The sequence below is a fragment of the Hyperolius riggenbachi genome, chromosome 9 (assembly GCF_040937935.1).
Source record: "Hyperolius riggenbachi isolate aHypRig1 chromosome 9, aHypRig1.pri, whole genome shotgun sequence".
Lineage (NCBI taxonomy): Eukaryota > Metazoa > Chordata > Amphibia > Anura > Hyperoliidae > Hyperolius > Hyperolius riggenbachi.
In genome coordinates, this window is record NC_090654.1 from 284,994,001 (window position 1) to 285,017,033 (window position 23,033).

The 23,033-nt window shown below is 45.9% G+C and overlaps 1 protein-coding gene across 2 annotated transcripts; it reads right to left on the reverse strand.

Annotated features, from left to right (window-relative positions):
• Nucleotides 1-1,139: 1,139 nt before the first annotated feature.
• On the reverse strand, nt 1,140-15,197 carry SOCS4 (suppressor of cytokine signaling 4). Of its 2 annotated transcripts, none has more exons than XM_068252378.1 (2): nt 15,078-15,197; nt 1,140-2,737 (listed from the first exon to the last, which is right to left on the reverse strand). In XM_068252378.1, the coding sequence occupies exon 2, from the start codon at nt 2,665-2,667 to the stop codon at nt 1,381-1,383; it is 1,287 nt and encodes a 428-aa protein (XP_068108479.1). In that variant the 5' UTR covers nt 2,668-2,737; nt 15,078-15,197; the 3' UTR covers nt 1,140-1,380. The 2 variants fall into 2 exon arrangements, with proteins under 2 accessions (XP_068108479.1, XP_068108480.1); XM_068252379.1 differs by lacking the exon at nt 15,078-15,197 and adding an exon at nt 7,068-7,229.
• Nucleotides 15,198-23,033: the final 7,836 nt, after the last annotated feature.

Sequence of the window (23,033 nt, forward strand, 5' to 3'; positions counted from 1 at the left end):
CCCCTGGATAGTGCTGTATAGCATGAACTAATTCCCGCAGGGCGATTGTTTTGCGGTTTTTGGTTTTGACCCTGCATATTTAGGCATGCGAAAGCAAATGCTTATTTGCATGAGCAATGTCTCGTGATTAGCCAATAGGCCAAATTTGCAAAGCCAGATTTGTCAGGTTCACTTGGTTGATGCACACATGTTCTTTCTCTGATTGTAGTTAGATATACTATCAAATCGATTATTTCTAACATGACCGATCTGATTTCCGATGGATTTCCTATAGGAGTGAACAGAAAACAGTCGGAAATCAGATCAGACATGTTTTAAATAATCGATCCGACAGTAAATCTGCCAGAAAATGTCAGTGTGTACCTAGCATTATGCTGGGAATACACAAAGAGTTAATTCGGCAGATAGATCGCTCAATAGATACATTTCCAACAGGTCTAATCTGATTTTGATTGTTTCTCTGATCACTTCTATATGCAAATCGATCAGAAATACGAAAATCAAATCAGACCTGTTGGAAATAATTTATCGAGCCATCTATCTACCCAAAAACTAATCGAGTATTCCCAGCATTAAAAATGATTACTGCTGCCTTAGACATCCCTGGATAGCAAGAAAAACAAAAACAAAAGCCATTCAATTTAGGATTAGATTAGAAAGTCATTAACAGTCAGTGTGACACCTGGAGGGGAGGGGAAGAGGAAACTAGCAGAGCTGAAATTCTGTCTTTGAATGCGTGAATTAAAACTCATGGAACAAAAGTTATGTCTGCTCTGTACTGTAAACCCCTGGCACTTCTCACAGCAGCCTGCATGCTCATCATACAGAGGACGTGATCATCAGGTGAAAGCAGAGGCTGACTATCATAACACACCAGGAAGTAAGGGAGATGCAGGGATTGGGAACTCTGGAATTAAGGCTTCAAAGCACAGCAGATGTGCTGTGGACCAGCCAGGAGAGATGACTTACTTTGACATGTGACCTTATCTCGCCCAGTCCTGCCGCCCTTCTGATTTTAGCGCTCAAGGCCATGGCCTCCCCAGAAATCTGGCCATGCATATACTTGGATTATATTGGTCAGGGTCACTTCAAAATCATCCAAACATTCATCATCATGCCCCAATTAGGTACAAAAATGGTTACCATATGACATCATTTTATTGAAGTGACGTTATAAGTTAAAGTAGCAACCAGGCTCATCCAACATAGTTTAGAAACACAATAATAGAGGTCTGATAGTTTTATAATACGTTAAATGTCACAAATTCAAACTTCAAAAATAATACATCTGTAGCTAAGGAAATGTATTAGTGGTATAATACAGTCTCTCCTCCCCCCTCCCCCCAACACAGGTTAAATGGCATATTGACCTAGTGGTATTCACTTATGATGCCGCTCTGGTACATCCACTCTGCGGACCCGGACTTTGGACTTATAGTGGTATTCCTTCAGATACAGCTTCATGGAAGACGGGACGGGCAAGAAGTCGATGCCGTCGTAGTTTGTGCTGCTGCAGATGACGGCCCGACTCAGGTGCTGCAAGGAGAAGGGGAAAGTCCGGTGGAGAGGGGTGGACAAGAGGGGCTCGAAGAACATACAAGAGCTGGGATCCTTGTAATGTTCCAATAGACCGGTGACGTTGGGTGCGTGGAATACGCAGGGGTCGTGCGCGTCGAAGCTGAAGTTGTGATTCCACTGCTCGATCCTGGCATGGAGGGAGCGGCTGTATCGCCGGAAACTTACGGAGAACAGGTAGTCCTCTTGTGCGGAATCCCGCAATAAAAATGTACCCTCCGGCTTTCCTTCCAAGAGAGCCTCTGCCGCGTATCTGTCCATCACCCCCCAGTAACAAGGGTTGTTGTTGATCTGGAAGAGGTCCGGGACAAGGCAATGCACGTAGTCTATCTGCGTGTGATATCGAGGAGGGGTAGCGGGGTGGAAAGTCTCTTCCTCCATTTCCCACCGTGGTTTGCTTCTCTTTCTAGAGCTTGTACACAGGGTGAGGACCTCGTCGTCTGAATCAATGTCACTGTCCACTTTACTGCTCCTCAAGGCTTTAGTGGTGACCGACTCCATGGAGCTGCTGCTTACCTCGCAAGATAGGGTAATCCCATCGGACAACAGGTCCTCTCCGTCCTCAAAGCTTTGGTCAGCCAGGTCTAGTGGTTCAACCCTTGGGGCATCTTTGACTACCGACTGCTTGTGCGTCTGGCTGACCGGTGCCGTGTGCCTTTTAATGAAATGCCACCGATAGGCCAGATCAGATTTGGGGGGGAAAGGGCATTTGTCCAGCATCAATTCACTGATGTGAATTTTTCTTTTGGAAGACAAGACAGACGAGTGGCGACTGCTACACGCCTTGATGGGAAAACACTGTCCAACTGCGTCTTGCAGTTTCTGCTTCAAAGACCGACCCAGGAGCTTGTGTCCACAGGATTTGTCCAAGTCAAGTTCAAAGGAAGAACAGCTATGTTTCCTCTCTTGGCTTTTTGAAGGACCTTCCGCTTTCTCCGCTGCATCTCCATCAGATGACTGGCCCCTTCTGCTCGACCAGGACAGCTTCTTACCGCTCCAGACATAACCGTCCTTTCTGTCCGCACTTCGGCTGCGACTGCTCTTTGGTCTCACGTCGAGATCATGCAGCTTCTCCTCAATGTTTTCAGCCATTGTCAGTAGAAAAGATGGCCTCCTGGAGATGATGCGTCGTTAAGGCTGCAGAACTCACCCTGGAGAGAATCTGCCCAATGAAAAAGACATAAAATATAAACAGATTAGAGTGGTACTCATTGATGACCTCACAAGTATAAAACTGAACTATAACCCATTTAACGTACAAGTCTACCTAAAGGTACGATCTTGGCAATTACTAAGAGGCTCTGTACATACTTTCACTGGTACACACTTCCAATTAGGATTGGCCAATTACTGACCAATTTTATCACCTCCATGTAGTATTAGGATCAACAGATGCTGAATACCAGCAGATTGTGTAGCTAAACCCTCATACTACATGGAGGTGGTCATTGGCCAATCATAATTGAAAGTGTGTACCAGGTTTTACAGCGAGCCCCTCAACCATTACCAAGTTTGTATCTTTAAGTGTTCCGTACACACATCCAATTTTTATTGGCCAATGAAAGCTTACTTACAATCATTGGCCAATAAAAGTTGTATGTATGTACAGACCCGTGAAAGATGCGATCTTGGCAATTGTTGAGAGGCTCTGTATAAAGCCAATCATTGAGGAGCAGGAATTCTGGGAGGTGAGATGACAAGCTTCCTTCTTGTGGGCAATGTACCAAATAGAGCCAGGCTGACTGAGATAAGATTTATTACAGCAGAAACATTTATGATTATATTGGAATGCTTGCAATGCAGGGTCAGGATGTATACTGCATAATAAACACACAGCAGTGGGTAAATGGAGTATGAATTTATGGTTAAGAAACTCGCTTTAAAAAACCTGTAATAAAATGTCAAACTGCTGGCCAGCGATCTCACAAACACCCGTTATTGTAGATCGAGCCCCAGCTGGCCAGAACACGGCTGACGTTGTCACAGAGTTATTTCTGAAATCACAACAATTCTGATAGGATGCAGAAGACCGATGAAGCCGTTATTAAAAATCCCCCCCCCCCCCGTTCTTTGCGAATCGTACCGAATGTTCCTTCAGAACCCATTAGCATTTTTTTAAATAAACACTTGAGCTTTCACACATTTCACACATTGCAGGTTTATTTCACAAAACATGCGAGCTATTTGTAATAACAGCTTATCTTCCATTGCTTGGAATGATACTAAAGGACAACTGAAGCGAGAGGTATATGGAGGCTGCCATATTTATTTTCTGTTAAACAATACCAGTTGCCTGGCAGCCCTGCTCTTCTATTTGGCTGCAGTAGTGACGGAATCACACCAGAAACAAGCATGCAGATAATCTTGTCAGACCTGACAATGTCAGAAACACCTGATCTGCTGCATGCTTGTTCAGGGGCTATGGCTGAAAGTATTAGAGGCAGAGGATCAGCAAGACAGCCAGGCAACTGGTATTGCTTAAAAGAAAATAAATAGGTCAGCCTCCATACCTCTCCCGTTACAGTTAAAGGGAACCTAAACTGAGAAGGATATGGATTTTTCCTTTTAAAATAATACCAGTTGCCCGACTCCCCTGCTGATCCTGTGTCTCTAATACTTTTAGCCACAGCCCCTCAACAAGCATGCAGATCAGGTGCTCTGACTGAAGTCAGCCTGGATTAGCTGCATGCTTGTTTTGAGGTGTGTGATTCAGCCACTGCTGGAGCCAAAGAGATCAGCAGGGCTGCCAGGCAACTGGTATTGTTTAAAAGGAAACCTCCATATCCCTCTCAATTTAGGTTCCCTTTAAAGCCCCTTTCCCAACAAACTTTAAGGAGAGGTGGGAACATACTCCTTGCTTCTTCCAATCAGGGCAGTGTTCCAGTGTTCTCCCCAGAAATTTTTTCCAGCCGGGTGGCATGAAAAAGTAGCGGGGTGGGGCGAGATGATAGAATGCAGGGCCGATGCTTCTCTGCACAACTCTGCTTACAACAGAGAAAGAGGTGAGCCGATGACAGCCGGGTGCAGCACCTGGCTAAAAGATCCTGGGGAGAAAACTGCAGGATGGAAGCTGGCACACAACATTGCACCCATAGGGGGCAGCACAGCTACTGAGGGGAAATGGAAGACTCAGGGCTGGTTCAGACGGACGCTTGCGGAGTGTTTACCGCAAGCGTTCGGAACGTCGCGGTAAACGCTCTCATTCAAGTGAATGGGAGTGTTTACACCGAGCTTTTGCGTGCGTTTACACGATCGCGGCATTCGGGTCCCGATTTTCGCTAGCGTTCGAGCTGCCCCTGGAAGCGACATGTAGCTTCCAGGGGGTGGCCAACCGCGAAGGCTAATGTCCCCCTAGGGGAATAAAAAACGCGACCGCATCTGAATGCGACGCGAAGGCTACTGAAAGCCTGACTGCGCAGCCGCTGCAACGCCCCCAAACGCGACGCCACACAGGCGTCCGTCTGAACCATCCCTCAGAGAGACCCTGTAGCATAAAGTCTGCCATACATTGGCAGACTTCCTCCCGGCACGCCTGAATCACAGATCCCTCTCTGATCGACATCCGACCAGAGATCTATCATTGCCACACACTGCACATCGATTTTAGCATGACACGCCACACCCCTGATCAAATTACGGTCTGATATGTTTGAGCAACAATCTTCAGAAGATTCAATTACAGAGATCGAATCTGCGGGACACCAACTGTATGACCGCCAGTGTTTCAAATACAATACAATTCAAATACAAGGCCGCTTTCACACATGGCAGAGTACGTGTGCATTCTCCGTTTTCGCTAATTTGCCGCACATCTAAGGGTTCATTCACACTATGGGCTTGATACACTAAACCGTGATAACGCATCACGGTCGCGCTAGCGTTTTTCACACGCAATCGCGAAAGTGCACGCAAATCGTTATCACGGTTTAGTGAATCTAGCCCTATGTGCGTTGCAGCCAGATTTGCATTTCAATGTGGAGGAGTGATTAGATCACACTATGCACAAGCAGCACACACTAATAGTCAATAGGCAGCGCATAGTAATGCATGCTACGTGCGATTCAGCGCATGGATCAAGCAGATAACTCCCATAATAATCAGCTGGTTTCCTTTCCCTCTACGTTACTTCCCCTGAAACAACAAGTAACCACAGTGGTTTGACAATACGCGTGGACATGCATGGAAACTCACAATGAAATGTACAAAAACACACTAACAGGTTTACACGCAGTTTAAAGGGGAACTGAAGTAAGAGGTATATGGAAGATGCCATATTTATTTCCTTTTAATCAATACCAGTTGCCTGGCAGCCCTGCTGGTCTATTTCTCTGCAGTAGTATCTAAATAACACCAGAAACAAGCATGCAGCTAGTCTCGTCAGATCTGACTTTAAAGTCTGAAACACCTGATCTGCTGCATGCTTGTTCAGGGGCTATGGCTAATAGTATTAGAGGCAGAGGATCAGCAGGGCTGCCAGGCAACTGGTATTGCTTAAAAGGAAATAAACATGGCAGCCTCCGTATACCTCTCTCTTCAGTTCCCCTTTAAACTAGGCTATACAATCTGCTTGTCAGTCTACCTCTATGCTTCACTCTCGGCCTGCAAGGAGACTTATGCTACGTACACACATGCGACAACGATCGTTCGTTGAGAACGACGAACAAGCTTTTAATTGATGAAAGAACGACCTGAGTAAAGTTAGTTTTTAAATGTGTGTAACGATCTGATCGTTAGAACATACGTTACATCAGGTAAAGCAACTATTGCGCCTGCGCATAAAAATGAGAAGTTTCAGGGAGAAATAGTGAAATGCGCATGTCAAGCCGAGTACGAACGACCGTTTCCAACGATGTACTACTTTTGCAAACGATCGTCGTTGGTTAAAATCCGCCGAGACAGAACTTTCTTTTGTAGCGATTTGGCTCGTTCGTCGTTTGCCTTAATAGTCGGTTGTTCGTTTTTTTTAACGATCGTCGTTGGTAAAGATCGGGGAACAATCGTTACAAACGACTATAGTCGCATGTGTGTACGCACCTTTAGCTAACCACTTAGCCAATCACAAATAAACTATATAGGATAAGCTTAAAAAAAAAAAAAAAATACATTTCTGTACAATCGACCATTTGATTCATTTTATCGGATTGGGGGAGAATCGATTATGTTCCATTCTGGGCAATCGATAGAAATTGACCAATATCTGGTCAATCAACCAATTTACTAAAATCAGGCAGGATGGAAAATAATCGGACGATGTAAAGGAACTGGCTAATGTTCAAATGATTTCAAATCGACACAGAATTAATTTTTGGCTCTAAAGCCTGGAGGCACGACCTCGTTCAACTCAATCAACAAAGGAGAAATGCTTAAGATCTCGCTTGCAATGTGTGGGCCACTAATCGAATGGCTTTCGATTTACCACACAGTTGATCTCCCAATAAAGTCGATCACTTGATCCCTCAGTGGAAATTCTAGAAATGTATGTCAAGCCTTACCTGCAGCATGGAACAATTCAATGACTTTATAGTCTGAGATCTCCATCTCAGTCCATACAGGAAGGGGGGCGGCAGTTATCATCCCAGCATGCTTCACTCTAGGGCCACAAGGAGGGTTTGCTAACCACTTAGCCACTGACCATTACAAATAAACTACAGGAGAAGTTCCAGCCCCGGCTGTGAGCTCAGCATCTCTGACTATTGGCAGTAAACAGCTCCACAAGTCAGGGCATGTCCCAGAGACCACAATGGGGGAGACTACAGAGGGTCTATGACCGCAGAAACAAACAGATAGAGGAGGAGTCACGTGGGAACCGCACCCCCCAGGATGGCTGGACTGAATGAATGAACGAGGCAGGCTAGTGAATGACTGCCGCAATTCATTCATAAACCTGCCAGCCTTAAGGGCCCTTTTCCACTACAGCGTTTGCGATTGCTTAATCGCAAAACCGCAAACCGCTAGTGATTTGTCAAATCGCTACAGTTTGCTTTTAGCATAGGAATCGCGGTAGGTCATTTCCACTACCGCGATTCGTTTTTGACCGGATCGCGATCGCGCGGCGGAGCGATTATTGCCGCGATTTTGCTATGCAGTGCATAGCATAGCAAAATCGCGGCCGCGAACGTCGGGGAATCGCCGGTAATTGCGATTCAGCAATCGCTAGCGTTCAGCGTGAACGCTAGCGATTGCTAGTGGAAAAGGGCCCTCAAGGGAACCCGAGGTGAGAATAATATGGAGGTTGCCATATTTATTTCCAATTTAAGCAATACCAGTTGCCTGGCTGCCCTGCTGGTCCTCTAACACTTTCGACCATTGCCCCTGAACAAGCATGCAGCAGATCAGGTGTTTCTGACATTATTGACAGATCTGACAAGATTAGCTGCATGTTTGTTTCTGGTGTTATTCAGTTCACTACTGCAGCCAAATAAATCAGCAGGCCTGCCAGGCAACTTGTATTGTTTAAAAGGCAATAAATATGGCAGCCGCCATATCACTCTCACCTCGGGTTTACGTACTCACCACCCGACGGGTCGAGCGACGCCCCTTGCAGATGGTCACTAAGCGATGCCTCTTCCTGCTCACGATGCCATGTGACTTCACGATAGGCGCAGACAGGAAGTAAGCGATTGCAGTATTTTGTGTGGAGTCGTCGGGGATCTTTAACGATCCAATCCGCTGTGTCAGTCACTTAACGATCATGATTGCCGCGGGGGGCAACATCGTTTAACATGCTAATCAACCTGTAAAGATAGAAACCTGGAGGCGACCAGTTTTAAGTTGTACATAAATCACTCAATTTTGCAGGACGATTGACCTTTCAATTCAATAACTATCAAATCAGAGAGAAATTGGTGGTGCACAATTGCCATCTGATCAATCTTGATCGATTTGTGGTTCGATTGGGAATACTGGAAAATCTCGGTCACAAGGGCTCGATCAGGTGCACGGCAGTAATGGCGTTGATGTTGCGCCAGCCGGCATACCAAACACACCCTCAGCCAGTGTCTGTTCCCCCCCCCTCCCCTCCCCCATTCAAAAAAAAAAATTACCTTTGTTACAGCTGATACAAATCATGCAATAAATCTGCTGTGTGTCTACTTCCTGCTTTCATGGAAGCAGACATAGAATTAACATCCCGTGTTAACAAATTAGCTGATCTGCCGTGGCAGAGGAGATCCCTGAGCTGACACAGCTGAGAGATCAAATTACAGTTGTGATTAGTCACAGATGAGGGGGGAGTTAGACAGGCTAAACTCTCTATATACATACAGGGTGCATTTCTCTGTGTTTTCCTTCTGTGCTGTGCAAGAGTTCAGGTCCACTAATGGAAACGGAATGAAAAAAGGGGAGATTCCTCTGTAAGGCGGAGCCAACAACGTTTGACGGAACAATTAGATTGGCACACGTAGGGCTGCAGACCAACTTGCGCAAGTGGATTGAACTAGTTTTAGTGACCCAGTTATTTCCGAGCACGCAGTCAGCACTGCGGCAAACCAGAGACAGCCAAACTGACTTCGCTCTGTCCGGGGCGAACAGTTCATACCGAGGAGACTATTCTTGGGCGAAAATACAAAACGTGCATCAGAAACCAAAGATATCAAAAGCAAAATCATAAAAGAAAAAAAAAATTCTGAAGGGTCCTTCCTCACTGAGTACACTGCCTTGCGATACCATCTAACCGCCGGTGTGACAGTACTATGAAGCATACAGTACAATGAAAGTATGCTTCACTACCACTGTAAACAAACAGCATGCTAGGTATTACTCCATCAGACCCCGCTGCACCCAATGTGAAAGCATCATAAGAATATAATTTCATCATAGTGCGACCATACTACGAAGCATACAGTACAATGAAAGTATGCTTCACTACCACTGTAAACACACACGTCCGGTAAATGCACGGTATGCTGGGTGTACCTCCGTCAGACCACGCTGCACTCAATGTGAAAGCATCATCAGAGTATCATGTCCTTGCTTTACGATGATGTTGTCCGTTCTGGTGGAACATACAGCGAGTGAGAAAGGTCCCGACCAGTAGCTGGCCAGCCAACAATGGCCGCTTCAGATAACCTAGAGGGGGCAGGTGGGGTGAAGAGATAATCTGTTGAAAGGACTATTTTAGCAACAAACAAGCCTGTCTGGATTATCTTCAGCCGGCCATACACTGACAAGACACAGAGCATTCATATTGCGCTTTCCTCCTGGGGGACTCAAAGCGCTTAAACCGCATGCTATGCTCATACTATGCTTCCCTGTGCTAAATCAAAAACGCATGTGATCTGCATGTGTTTTTGATGTGTTTTCTTTGGAAAACGTGGAAAAATTATTTGAAAATGATTTTTTCCCACTTACCCAATAGGAATAATGGATTAAAAGACAACTGAAGTGAGAGGTATATGGAGGCTGCCATATTTATTTCCTTTTAAGCAATACCAGTTGCCTGGCAGCTGATCCTCTGCCTCTAATGCTGGGCATACACGGGTCGATATGGCGGCCGATTTGCCGCCGGATCGACTCCCGCTAGTCCCCGCCGGCGCTTCTTATCTTCCGCTCGATTTGCAATGTAAGTGTTAGATACGTCTATCGGTGGTAGGAAGCCCCTAGATGGTGAAGAGGCTTCCCGAACCCCTCCCCAGCCCCCAGATCCAGCGCTGGGTCTCTCTATGTCCCCTGTCCAGAAGCTCGGCCATAAACAAGCGCATTTTCCTGGGCATGTGCTAATGAGGTCCAAGGATGGACGGAACTGCACCTAGTGTGAAGCGAACCGAAGTCTTTTTTTTCCTTTTTAGGTGGCCTTAGGATCCCTTTAGACAGAATAGTTGTAGGGTAATTTGGCCTTCAGAAATGGCTTTTTCTAGGTGGTTTCCTTTAACACATTCTGGACATGTCAATAATAAATGACTTCGCTACAGGAGCCGCTTTCCTTATCTGACCTCCCAGTTCTGCACGTTTAAAGAGCCAGGCCTTTCTCTCTGTTTTAGCACAGAAACATCAATGTGTGGATCATAACAAAATGGGCGCAATTGTTATTTATCGATATATGTGGGCACAGTTTCTATTTAACGTAATATCGATAGCCGTTAAGTTATTCAGCGTGCGGGCGCGATTTAATTGAGATTTATCGTTCTATTGTTATCGGGGATTGTGGGGTGTTAGGGTTAGGCAGCACCAGGGTGATCTTAGGGTTAGGCACCACCGGGGGGGGGTGTATGGGGGAGGTCTTTGAGTTAGGCAACTCCAGGGGGGGGGGGGGGTACTGGATCTTAGGGTTAGGCAACTCCAGGGGGGGTGGGGGAAGTCTTAGGGTTAGGCACCACCAGGGGAGGGGTCTGTGTGAGAATAGGGAGAGGTTAGGTTATAGTTAGGTTGTACATTATTGGTAAATTTACCGATAATGTAATACTGCAATTGTTATTTACCCTTTTTTTATTTAACGTTGCGCCTAAATTATCTCGCGACTTTTTCAAATGTATGCCCGTACAGACCTCACTGACAGACTGTCCAGGCCTGACACAAGGGACTTGCAGCAGAGTTGTGGAGTCGGAGCCATTTTGGGTAGCTGGAGTCGGAGTCAGTGGTTTTATAAACTGAGGATTCGGAGTTGGATGATTTTTGTACCGACTACACAGCCCTGGATTGCATCCCGATCTACTACACAACCATTCATGAATACATTGTTATACAGCCGTGTCGCAGGATCAGTACAAAAAGAAAAATCCCTTTCCTGTATTCAGTTAAAATTGTTCAACGTTTTCAGGCACCTGTGCCCAATAATTTGACAGGAAATATTGCAACCGATCATTCTTCAGATTGTAGATAAAGTCAACATACGCAAGTCGATAGCTGCCCGCTCATATGGTTATAACTGAACCCTCCACAATTTAGAACTGATTAATTAAAGGACACCCGAGTGTGCATCCCCAACGCGAGGGCAAACCTACGTTACGGCACGGTTCTGGGACAACGTGTGTCGGACCGGAAGTCACGCAAGTCTATGGCAACGCAAGTGTGTTAAAATGCCCACCGCATGTTGTACGCGTTGCGCTGAAGCGTATTTTAGCAATACAGTTCCGTGCATGTGATCGCTTTGGCCACAGGAAGTGAGTCACTTCCTGCTCGGCCTGCTGCCAGACGGGGATTACCGCGTACGAACATGGGCATTGCGGTGCCGTGTTGTGGGCATGCGATGTTCACAAGGCGGCCTGGCGGAGTGCAGTATCCCAATGCACTTACCGCATAACGCCCGCGTTAAAAGGGACTCCGAGCACTTCTCATGGGCATGCCTTTAAGACAGACGACTTCCAACAAAGTCGTGCTATGACCCCTCTGGAGGAGCCTCTTGCAATGGCCATGCGTGTCACTTCCTCTTCCTGCTTCATTCAGTGATGCACTTCTCTAACAGAGAAGACAGGGGTGACCCGGAAGTTATAACATAGCCAAGATGGCAGCCGCAGGCAGGCAGGAGGTGCCCTCGCCGCTGCTCCACAGGCTCCCGGTCTCCTCCGGTGGCGCACCCGACCTGGCCAGGCCGGCTGCCAGGTCGGGCTCTTCTGCGCTCCAAAATGCGCCTCACGCAAGAGCGCTGACGTCATCGGACGTCCTCCGGCCTGGCCAGGTCGGGTGCGCCACCGGAGGAGACCGGGAGCCTGCGGAGCAATGCCGAGGGCACGGCCTTCCCTTTCACGGGCTGGAGGAAGCCCCAGGTAAGTGGATTAGCATTTTTATTTTTTTTGTAGGGACCGTGAACCTTCCCGTTAAGTACTTTGCAGTACTGGTCAGAGTCTTAAAGGCATGCCCATGAGAGGTGCTCAGAGTCCCTTTAAGAGTACAGTGAAGCATACTTTTCATTCACTGTATGCGACGCATTGCGCAGTTAACGTGGTGTCGCGTTTACTGTTCCGTTGCGTTCCTGCTGTCACAAGGAACACTGTAAACCGAGCTTAAATGCAAGACAATGGAAAGGCAAGAAGAAAAGAAACAATTGCAACCTATTTTTGAGTTATTTAGATACATTCCCATGAAGATTATATGAAGATCAATGGCATGCAGGAAAAACAAATAAAAACTGACTAAACCCCTCTAAAAATTGCAAAAGGTAGAATTGGACAAGTGGAAAATAAAAATTGAAATTCACATAGATAAGTGAGAACGCTGCCCGTCTTCCAACCCTCAATATCTTAAAGGGACACTTACGGTAAGTCAAAAAAAAAAAATGAGTTTTACTCACCTGGGGCTTCCAATAGCCCCCTGCAGCTGTCCGGTGCCCTCGCCGTCTCCCTCCGATCCTCCTGGCCCCGCCGGCAGCCACTTCCCGTTTCGGTGACAGGAGCTGACAGGCTGGGGACGCGAGTGATTCTTCGCGTTCATGGCCACAATAGCGCCATCTATAGCATATATCATATACCATATAGCAGCATAGAGGGTGCTAATGTGTCTGGGAACGCGAAGAATCACTCGCGTCCCCAGCCTGTCAGCTCCTGTCACCGAAACAGGAAGTGGCTGCCGGCGGGGCCAGGAGGATCGGAGGGAGACGGCGAGGGCACCGGACAGCTGCAGCGGGCTATTGGAAGCCCTAGGTGAGTAAAACTCATTTTTTTTGTTTGACTTAAGTGTCCCTTTAAGCTGAGTACACACAGACAGTACAATTTTCCGTCAGATCGACGGATCTATTAGATAATTTACGACCGGTCCGATTGTTTTTGCAGCCAATTCTGGGTACTTAACAACCTTTGACAGAAATCAGATTGGAAGTTGATTGGAAATCCCACCGGTGGATTTTACCGCTCAGTGCAGAACACCACTACGCAGACGCGGATCGACCACGGCTCCCCACCGCTCAGCTGACAGAAGTATAGACTTTTTCACCGTTCAATCGAGTTTTCAGTTACTGTAAAAGGCTCTAGTTTTTAATTAATTGATACTCTTTTGATTGATATTTTACCAAATCAAACATCTAATCTACTAAAAACATAACATCTTTTATGCCCACCTAGTAGCAGCAGATAAACCCCCAGCATGCATTGACCCTGGTGGTAATCAACGTCAGGACCCCGCGCTGCAAACCAACTTCACCGTCCCCTAAAAGTTTAAAAAGCTTTCATTTTCCATTCTGTATCTTAAGCCAGTAAACCAAAACATTCAGATAAGTTATTTAGCTTCTCCCAAAACTGTCCCTAGACTATGATGGACATATGACTATGATAGGATTAGATTTTGAGCTCCTCTGAGGACAGTCAGCGACATGGCTATGTACTCTGTACAGTGCTGCAGAAGATGTCAGTTCTATATAAATACATAATAATAATATGGTAGGACATTAGACTATGACTATGGCAGGATTAGAGTGTGAGCTCCTCTGAGGACAGTCAGTGACATGACTATGTACTCTGTAATGTGCTGCAGGAGATGTCAGAGCTATATAAATGCATAATAATAATATGGTAGGACATTATACTATGACTATGGTAGGATTAGAGTGTGAGCTCCTCTGAGGACAGTCAGTGACATGACTATGTACTCTGTAAAGTGCTGCAGAAGATGTCACTGCTATATAAATACATAATAATAATAATAATATGGTAGGACATTAGACTATGACTATGGTAGGGATTACAGAGGCAAACCCAGGATTTTTAAGAGGGGGGATTCCTGAAAGGTCTCCCTCAGCCACGCACAATACAGTAAAATTATGTGGCAGGACATCATGCTGGGTACACTTAATGCAATTTCCCATCCAACCGACCGACCGACAATGGTATCGATCAGGAGCAGTTTGGATACAGATAATAATGAGGACAGCCGACATTGCTAATGAAGGGGAAAGTGAAACATTCACACAGCAGGGCACACAGCTGTGCTCATACCTGGGTCTGTTAAGTTCCCCAGAGCTGCTCCATGCTCTGTACACACGGTGCTGCTCCATGCTCTGTACACATGCTGCTCCTCCATCCGAAATCAACTGTAGCAGGGAAAGAAAGGGGGCAGCAGTGCTGTGAGCTGCAGGGTGCCTGCAGATATTCTGGCGTCTCAACTTGTGCCTGTCCCAACAATGCACCGGCCCTGATCTGAGGGGGGATTCTGGGCAGCTGTAATCCCCCCTGTGTTTGCCTATGGATTAGACTGTGAGCTCCTCTGAGGACAGTCAGTGACATGACTATGTACTCTGTAAAGTGCTGCAGAAGATGTCAGCACTATAATATTAAATGGTATCACTCTAAAAACGAAATTTGCTGAGATGACAACTTGAAATTTGGAGGAATCAACTAACAAAAAATCCAGGGAAAGATATTAAAAGTCTTGTCAGTGCCATGTGACAGACTGGGCAGAGAAGCACCATGTGACAGGTCAGTGCCTGGGCAGAGAAGCACCATGTGACAGGTCAGTGCCTGGGCAGAGGAGCACCATGCTGGAACATACAGTGTATCCTATAGAGGAGGAGAGCTAGAGACACAATAAACTGATAACATGTAACAATTCAGCAGATCAGAAGCCTCCCTCCCCCTTACCTGATCCCTGAGAGCAGCCAGCAGCCCCTCTGCACTCCCCACTGGGCAAAGGCACAAAGACAAGCACTGAATTCACCACCACCACCACCAGCAGCAGCAGTGCTCAGCCCATACAGCCATTTCCTGTCTGCAGCAGCACTACATTACCCAGAGGCAGGCAGCCCCTCCTCCCAGCAAGCACTGCGGCCTGGGAATGTTAACACTTTAACTTCCAAACACCAAAGCAACATCAGGGTTAACCCCTTCTGTGTTAGAGAAGAGCTTTTCTGTGTATGCAAATTTCCCTGGATTCGAAACTGAGCCCAGCGCAGTTCCCTATTTCTTCCTCATGTGTCCCTCTTTCAGGACTGATGTACAGATCTATGTAAATATAAGTTTTATTCTACTGACAAATGTGTTTAACCACTTCAGCCTTCAGTCGTTTTCACTTTATGCATCCGAGCAATGTTCACCTCCCATTCATTAACCTATAACTTTATCACTACTTATCACAATAAACTGATCTATATCTTGTTTTTTCCGCCACCAGTTAGGCTTTTTTTGGGTGATACATTTAGCTAAGAGCTACTTTACTGTAAATGTATTTTAACAGGAAGAATAAGAAAAAAAAACGGAAAAAATTCATTATTTCTCAGTTTTCGGCCATTATAGTTTTAAAATAATACATGCCTCCATAATTACAACCCACGTATGTATTTGCCCATTTGTCGCGGTTATTACACCATTTAAATTATGTCCCTATCACAATGTATAGCGACAGTATTTTATTTGTAAATAAAAAAGCATTTTTTTCCGTTTTGCGTCACTATTTACAAGCTTATAATAATAAAAAAAAAAAAAATAGAAATATTTCATCTTTACATTGATATTTAAAAAGTTTAGACCCTTAGGTAAATATTTACATTTTTTTTTATTGTAATGTTTTTTGTTTTTTTTGTAAAACATTTTATGTGGGTATTTTTGGGAGGGTGGGATGAAAATAGTATTTTTTTTATTTAAATATATGTGTATTTTTTTATTTTTTTTTAACATTTAGATGTAGTTTTACTTTTTGGCCACAAGATGGCAGCCATGAGTTTGTTTACATGACGTCACTCTAAGCGTAACTTGTACGCTTAGAGGGACGTAGGGGGACGCAAGAGGCAGAAAAAGCGAGGCTTCCGAGAGAAGCAGTCACTTTTTCTGCAGGGAAGAGGAATCAATCATTGGGCACAATGTCCCAATTGATTGATTCCTGGGCTAACGATCCATGGTCGGGAGCACGCGTGCGCGATCGGCTGCGGGAGTGCACATGGCCTCCTGGACGTAGCTTCTACGTCCAGGAGGCTTAAATGGTTAAAAGGACAGAAAGGACCAGTGGGGTTTGAATTATAAAACTATATTTTTCTTATGAAATCTTTATGCATACCTCCCAACTTTTTGAGATGAGAAAGAGGGATACTGTACTGTACTGTAACTTAAAAAAAAAGTACCCGCTGGTAGGGTTGATTGGAACAGCCAAATTCGCACTTTGTAGAAATTCAGTGTTCCACAGGCAAATACTGAATTTCGCGTTCTGATTTCGGGTTCCAAAAGCACCGGTAAAATTGGTCAGTGATTGGCCAATCAAAATTGAAAGTGTGTACCCGGCTTTAAGTCTGTCTCTGTGTGGTCACGCAGGAGTTATGTTCACATCAAGCCACAGCAAGTCAACATGAATAATGCAGATTCCAAAAACTGGCCCCGTGCCTTTCCAAATCCCGCCGGAGGAGTTCACAATCACAACATGATCCCATTCGAAGGAATACAAATATGTCCTCGTGAGTCATTCTTCATGGAAAAGCACTGCAGGGATTCCCCGGAACGGAAGTGCCGCCCATCAGTCAATGATTTCACTTGTTTTAAATTAAATTAAGTTGGAGAGAGAGGATTCTGTAGCTTTGTAATTGGGTGTAACCGAGATGTCCAGCGCAGAATGGGAACATTGTTTTTCTGTTTCCATTACAAAGCTTCTCTTTTTTTATTTTTTTGGTAGATAATATTTTCAGCTGAGGTTTGGGATTGCTGACAATTCCAAAACTCGCTATGCCATGAAAGTGTATGGAGATGAGCCTCGGAACCGATTGGAATTTGGTCAAATCGCAATATCGGTGCTTGCACCATTTTACTAGCAATTGTGATTCCTTGCAACAGTGCGATAAAGCTCTCACATAACATTCAACAACAATTTATTTTCCTACTTTTTATCATCCATACAGTTACCATATTTGTTTTTGAGCACAAATAATATTGTCTGTCTGCAAATTTCGAATTCCCAAAGTACAGTTAATGTGCTCTGAAAGCTGCCATTACATTTTATTGCATAGCTGCTGTATTTATATATTAAAATCTTTCTAGTGATCACTTCTCAGCCTCTTTCTGCTTCTTAGCTCACTACAGCTCAGTTTCAGCACTGCTGCTAATGTTTACTAAATGTATCTGACAAAGGAATGTAAACAAGACATCATTTTAACTCCATTTTGGATGCGACCAGAAGCTGCTCACTGAAGCAAAGAGCTTTCTGCTGAAGAACAAAGTGCTGTGTTTAACTGTTTGAATGCTGTTATACTACAATTTTTTTTTTTTTTTTTTTTTTTTGTGGCAGTAGATTTTATTCTGTAAATTATCTTTTAGAACAAAGAGGAAATACTGAGTTTCAAACTGGATCACCACAAAATTGCTTTTCAGTCGCCATACAGAGTGATTTCAAAGCAATTTTTCATTTCTTGTACTATCCAGAAACCTCCAGCTTACTCAAATCCCTGAAAACTGAAATTGTTTATTGCAATCGCTAGCTCTAAAATATACAAAAAAAAACCCTGGGGAATCGCTGCTGAAATCGCCTTGTGAAATACTGAATGATTGCGACAGTGATCACTAATCTGCAGTGGGTCCCAGGTGTTATTGCTACACCCAATACCTCTGCATTAACCCTCACCCTCCCACCCAGGGGCATTACTAGGATCAGGGCCTGGATTTACCAAAAGGCACTGTAGGCACAAGCCTACAGGTGCCAGATGATGGAAATGCGGCACCCTCGCCTCCCTCCCTCCTTCCTTATGCAGAGTCCTGATGAGAGTGTAAATGAGAGGTTACTCACCAGGCTCTCTGCATTCCACTGATGAGATTTCCCTTCAGTCAGCGCACCTCCAGCTACTTAATATTGAGGGTACCTCTGGTTACATCTTCTCGTCTTTTCACTTAGTACAGCGCTGCGATCCGCAGCAGTGCTGTACTGGGGACAGCCGTGTGACACAGCTGTCCCCTCCATTGGCTGAAAGACTGATCAGCTGTCATAGGCTGAAGCCTATGGGCTGAAGCCTATGACAGCCGATCACAGTGATTGGCTGGCGGGGGGAAGGAGGGGGGAATATGTAAAATGGGGGGAAAAAAACTGAATATTTAATAAAAAAAACAGACAAATAAATAGAAACAAACAAACATTCGGGGGGCCATCAGACTCCACCAACAGAGAGCTCTGTTGGTGGGGAGAAAAGGGGGGGAGAATTATTGGTGTGCTGAGTTGTGCGGCCCTGCAGGGAGGCCTTAAAGCTGCAGTGGCCTATTAACAGAAAAATGTCCTGGTCTTTAGGGGGGTTTAACACTACGGTCCTGATCCTGAAGAGGTTAATGAATAAATACATTGTATTTATTCATTTCCGGGTACAAGAGTTCACTTCCTGACTTCGTCAAAATCAATTGCCCAGCGAAAGCGTTTAGAAAAGCGCTTTTCTAAGCGCAAAGTAAAGGGAAAAGCACTTTTAAAATCGTTCTACAAATCGCGCAGCGCTTGCGATTGCGCTATAGATTTGTAAAGTGAACAAGGCCTTATATAGCTTTATGTATAACATTGCATCATTCTGTCACAGCTGCATTTTTAAAACCACAATCTGTCTTTTCAGCAGTGCTGGGCCGAAATTACGCATTAGCGTAATTACGCATCGTAATTCACTACAAATGCACCGTATGCGTTACGTGTAAGGTTACTGTCTTACGGGTAATTAATTACGCGTAGACCGTAGGTTACGTTATTACGCGTAACAAATTACGCGTAAGACAGTAAACTCCCATTGAAATTACACAGTCTGCCGTAATCGCGTAATATTACGCTCCCGTATAATATAAAAAAGCCGCCGACTTTAAGGGTTAATAGCAAAGCCCCCTTAAGTGCTAAGAGCCTCAAATTTGGAGAATATATTAAGGAGATCAGAAGGAATAAGAGGAACATTTTTTTTTCAAAAAGACCTTATAGTTTTTGAGAAAATCGATGTTAAAGTTTCAAAGTCAAAAAAAAATATATACTGTAACGATCGGTGGGCGCAGAGAGTATCTGATTACCGGTGATCTGCAGTATCACCGGAAATACAGATATATACCAGATTATAAGTGAACTGCAGTCTCACCGATAATCCGATATACAAACTAACCTCTGATCACCCGAGTAGAGTGTAGTGTTTGGTGTAACTGTAACACTAAGAGGACAAGGCCTCAATGCAGCAAGGAGTACTGCACAGATTCCTTCCGCAGACCTGAGCTCTCCAAGACGGGAGGAGTCAGACTGATAGTAGGAAGGACAGACTGAAAGTAACCTTCAGGAGGAAGGATCACTAACAGAGCGAGGAACCGCCTCTAACGGTAAGGTTGGTTCTCGAGGTCGGACAAGCCAGGTCGTACACACACGGACAGATAAAGTACAGGATCAGGAGGCAAAGGCAGAGTCAAAGTACAGGCAGGGTTCAGCAACGGGGTATCAGAAATATCGGGGTACAAAATCAGGAGGCAGAAGCAGAGTCAAGGAACGAGCCGGGGTTCGGCAACAGAGTATCAGAAATATCGAGGTGCAAGATCAGAGTTCAGGAGGATAGTCGAGGCAGGCAAAAGTCATAACAGATAATCACAATCAAACTAGTACTTTAGCTATCAACAGAATCTAGCTAAGTGTAGGATTACAGCTCCAGCTGGTCCCGGCACACTTGCGGATCTGACTACGGATCTGGGTGCTCCCACATATGTGATCGCACGCCAGACAAAGAGCAAGTGAACAACCAGCAGTATATATACTCTAGGACCTTTCCAAGACCTCCCTAATTGCTGGTCCAATGGGAGCAGTGGAATTTGTCAGCTGACCCAGCTGGTCAGCCGACACCCTTCTAACTGCTATTTAAACTCTGCCTCTGTGCTCGCGCGCGTGTAAGTCTGAATCTTGGTGGACTATCAGTCCCAGCCACACCAGTACTGTTTTGCAATGTATCTAATGCGGGGGTCGCCTCTGATGTGGATTCCGCCGTTACCAATGCGGATTCCGCCGCACTGCCCATGCGGCATGCGGCGTTTTTTCCGCGTTGTGACGCCATGCTGGACGCGGAAACAGCCGCCTCACCTCGAGAGACGGCGGCTTTTCCGCGTTTCCTCACAGTACCCCCCTCCCGAGGAGTGGACTCCGGACAACTCCCACCAGGCTTCTCGGGATGTACAGCATGAAATTCCTTCACTAACTCGTCCGCATGCATGCGGTTCCTAGGTACCCATTGCCTCTCCTCAATCCCGTACCCCTTCCAATGTACGAGGTACTGTACCGAGTTCTGTACAGTACGTGAATCTATGATCTTCTCCACTTCGTACTCGGGTTGGGCATCCACCAACACGGGAGGAGGAGGAGTAGGACCTACCTGGACTGCTGGTTTAAGAAGGGACACGTGGAAGGACCTCACCCCCTGCATGCTGGTGGGAAGGTCAATGGAATAAGTAACATTATTAATCTTCTTGGTCACGGAAAATGGGCCCACAAACCTGGGACCCAGTTTGGCAGATGGCTGCTTCAGGGTCAAGTGACGTGTGGACACCCAGACTAGATCCCCTGGCCGAAACTTCCATTCCACGGACCGTCTCTTATCTGCTTGACCCTTCTGACTCTGGAACGCCTTCTGTAAATTCCCCTTAACAATTCCCCAATTGTCCCTGAGTGATCTCTGCCAATTTTCCAGTGCTGGAAATGGAGACGAGACAACTGGAAAAGGGGAAAATTTGGGTGACCTCCCTGTTACAATCTGAAATGGGGAAAACCCAGACGAGGAATTCTTTAAATTATTTTGAGCGAATTCCGCGAAGGGCAAAAATTTCACCCAGTCACTCTGCGCCTCAGAAACGTAGCATCTCAGAAATTGCTCCAGGGATTGGTTAATGCGTTCTGTCTGCCCATTGGTCTGTGGGTGGTAGCCTGACGAGAAAGACAATTTCATGCCCATTTGGTGGCAAAATGCCCTCCAGAATCCAGACACAAACTGGACTCCCCTATCAGACACGATGTCTTCCGGAATGCCATGCAGCCGGAAGATGTGAATGATAAACAATTCAGCCAGTTCTTGAGCCGAGGGGAGTCCTTTCAGGGGCACAAAATGGGCCATTTTGCTAAACCGATCGACTACCACCCAAATGACCGACATGCCTTCAGACCTGGGCAATTCCCCCACAAAATCCATGGACAAGTGGGTCCATGGCTCACTCGGGGTGGGCAAAGGCTGCAACCTTCCTACAGGTGCCAGCCGGGAGGGCTTACTCTGGGCGCACACCGCACACTCCCTAACATACTCCTTGCAATCTGTTGCCAAGGAAGGCCACCAAGCACACCTGGCAATCAGATCCTGCGTTCTGGCAGCTCCAGGATGACCAGCATTCTTATGGGCGTGAAAGAGTTGCAGAACCTGTAACCGGAATGGTAGTGGTATGAACAAGACCCCTTCGGGTTTCCCTTCAGGAACCTCCTGCTGAAAGGGACCCAAGATCTCTGTCCACTCTTCCCAAGACTCCGTGGCGGCTAACACCAGTTTCTGCGGAATGATGGATTCAGGAGTGTGAGGCTGTGCTGTCTCAGGTTCGAAACACCTGGAGAGGGCATCTGCCTTGATGTTTTTGCTACCTGGAGTGTATGTGATTATAAACCTGAATCTCGTAAAAAACAAGGACCACTGGGCCTGACGAGGGCTAAGCCTCTTAGCCCCCTCGATGTACTCCAAGTTCTTGTGGTCGGTGTAAACAGTGATCGTGTGCTCTGCCCCCTCCAACCAGTGGCGCCACTCCTCAAATGCCAATTTAATGGCCAGGAGCTCTCTGTTGCCTATATCGTAGTTTCTCTCCGCCGGAGAGAACCTACGGGAAAAGTACGCACAGGGGTGTAGTCTTCCCTGTAACCCTGATCGCTGAGACAGCACAGCCCCTACCCCGACCTCCGAGGCATCGACCTCAACAATGAACGGATAAGCGGTGTCGACATGTCTCAGGATTGGTGCGGAACAAAACAATTTTTTCAGACTAGAAAATGCATTCTGAGCCTCCGGAGACCAGTGGGTAGTATCTGCCCCCTTTTTTGTGAGACTGGTAAGGGGTGCAATGATCGTGGAGTACCCTTTTATAAACCTCCTATAATAATTTGCAAAACCCAGGAATCTCTGGAGGGCTTTCAGACCCACAGGTTGCGGCCATTCTAGGACAGCTGTGACTTTAGCAGGGTCCATTGACAGACCTGAGGTAGAAATCACATACCCCAGAAACGTGACGGATGTCACCTCAAAAATACACTTTTCTAACTTGGCGTAGAGTCTATTCTGTCTTAATTTGTTTAGGACAAATTTCACATGGACCCTGTGTTCAAGGAGGTTATTGGAATAAATTAATATATCATCGAGGTATACCAGTACGAATTTACCCAATACCTCCCGGAATACCTCATTGATTAGTTCCTGGAAGACGGCGGGCGCATTGCACAACCCGAAGGGCATCACTAAGTATTCGTAATGCCCGTCGGGTGTGTTAAAGGCCGTCTTCCATTCATCGCCCCTTCTAATGCGGATTAGGTTGTATGCCCCCCTCAGATCTAACTTAGAAAAGATCTTTGCAGTAGTGACCTGCGTGAATAAGTCGTCTATCAATGGTAACGGATAG

Excerpts from the sequence above, each read along its gene's own strand:
- SOCS4 (XM_068252378.1), bottom strand. The coding sequence starts at position 2,667 with ATGGCTGAAAACATTGAGGAGAAGCTGCATGATCTCGACGTGAGACCA.